Source organism: Odontomachus brunneus, unplaced genomic scaffold (genome assembly GCF_010583005.1).
Source record: "Odontomachus brunneus isolate Ranch 3 - 2012 unplaced genomic scaffold, Obru_v1 Obru_scaffold_287, whole genome shotgun sequence".
In the NCBI taxonomy this organism is placed as follows: domain Eukaryota; kingdom Metazoa; phylum Arthropoda; class Insecta; order Hymenoptera; family Formicidae; genus Odontomachus; species Odontomachus brunneus.
In genome coordinates, this window is record NW_022639737.1 from 209001 (window position 1) to 210654 (window position 1654).

Sequence of the window (1654 nt, forward strand, 5' to 3'; positions counted from 1 at the left end):
TAAGTATTTTCATGAATCTTGTATAGAAAAATTCGCACTCCATCATACAAAAGAAGACGCCTCCTCTCAGTTGCTTTAAACTTGGCTTGATAATACAAAGATCTCGGTCTACGACTGAATTCCATGGGGATCCAAGGAGCAATGTCAATCATACCAGAACATAAATTGAAACATGCTAACCTTGAGATTTTACCATATGTGATAGCTTGATACCCACAGAGATATTGAACCCATCTTTTAAAAGCTCCTTCAAATAACAAATGCATGGGATCTAAACGAAACTGTGAAATCATTCTATTGTTGTCACTTCTCATGGCTTCTAGGGGCGAATCTCCATCATGATGATCAAGCTGATCCTTTCTCCTAAAGGATTCATCTGTACGCAATGGTGCATTAAAATCCAAAAAGATTTCACGATTTCTAAAACGCGCACCTCTTACTGTGCACTTTTCACATGCATAAACACTGTTGTGACTTGAAATACATTTTACATATTGTCGTGCTACAGCATCGAGTATGTAATTCCCGATTTTAAAGGGAAAGCGGCTGCCATGAAAGTTATAACCATTCAGTGCTAATTCATCAACTTCATGAATAAAGTCCGTTAAAAAAGCATTAATACTGTCTGCTTTTCCAAAACCATGCCACACACCTATGATGAATGGTACAGCTTCTCCTATCAGACAACCTAGTATACACCAGAAATTATCATCAGTGCTGCTAAATAATGCCAAACCATCAATGTTTACATCAATAATAATTTCTTTGCGTTCCAGCAAGTAATCATCTGTGATCCTTTGATTTAAATTAGCAATGATACCTTTGTACCACATTGAACCTTCACCATTACGTTGCAATTCAACTCTGCGTGGGGTTTGCAGTAAAGTCTTGTGAGACTTTGGTAAAGAGCTATGGAGGGGTCTTAGCCCTGCAAGAAGTTCATCAACTTTCCTATGTGCAACACCCCTCATTGCCCATTCCTTCAAAAACCTTGACATGTATTTATCAGAATCCTCTGCTGACTGAATGTCATTCTGGTCCTGGATATTAATTGCAAACTCTTCATCTAAATCAATATCAACGGCTTCAGCCTCCGCTTCTTGCTCAAAACTAGTATTGCAATCATTGTGATCTAATTCATTATCATCACTGGAAAGATTGTTTCGGTTCTCCTCCACCTCTGAATAAACTAATGAATCATCCCTGACTGAATGTTGATTATGGCTTCCTACCTCAAAAACTTCTAATGCATCATCAACTTGTGATAAAGTTTGTCTTACTTCTTCGGTATAAAGAAGCTTTCTGACTACTTTTACAGATGCAGCATGCAACTTGCGTTTCATACTTCACTTTACAATAGACTAAAGAGGATAATACCTGAATGACAAAATATCAACAAAGTTAACAAAAATAATATTGCAACACCATGATAACACAACAACACATGTTGAAACACATGAAAGAGAAAAGATTCTAGGTGGGTAGAAAGCTCCTTTTCACTCTTCAGCTTCATTTTCTTGTCAACAGGACTTTCCTAATTCAAATGTGATCATGCCGTCCTCTCTAACATTATAAATCAAAAGTGAGGTTAGGCGGGCCGGCACATTACGCCGAAATAAACAGCTTCATTCTATCTGAATGTTGTAAAAAATGT

At 37.3% G+C, this 1654-nt stretch overlaps 1 protein-coding gene across 1 annotated transcript in view; it reads right to left on the bottom strand.

Annotated features, from left to right (window-relative positions):
* Positions 1–9: 9 nt before the first annotated feature.
* The window catches only part of LOC116853208, a 2636-nt gene continuing 991 nt past the window's right edge, over positions 10–1654 (bottom strand). The window contains exons 2-4 of the mRNA XM_032834162.1: positions 821–1178; positions 59–688; positions 10–17 (exon numbers count right to left, since the gene is read on the bottom strand). Coding sequence (XP_032690053.1) covers positions 10–17; positions 59–688; positions 821–1178 — 996 coding nt within the window. The remainder of the gene's footprint in view (positions 18–58; positions 689–820; positions 1179–1654) is intronic.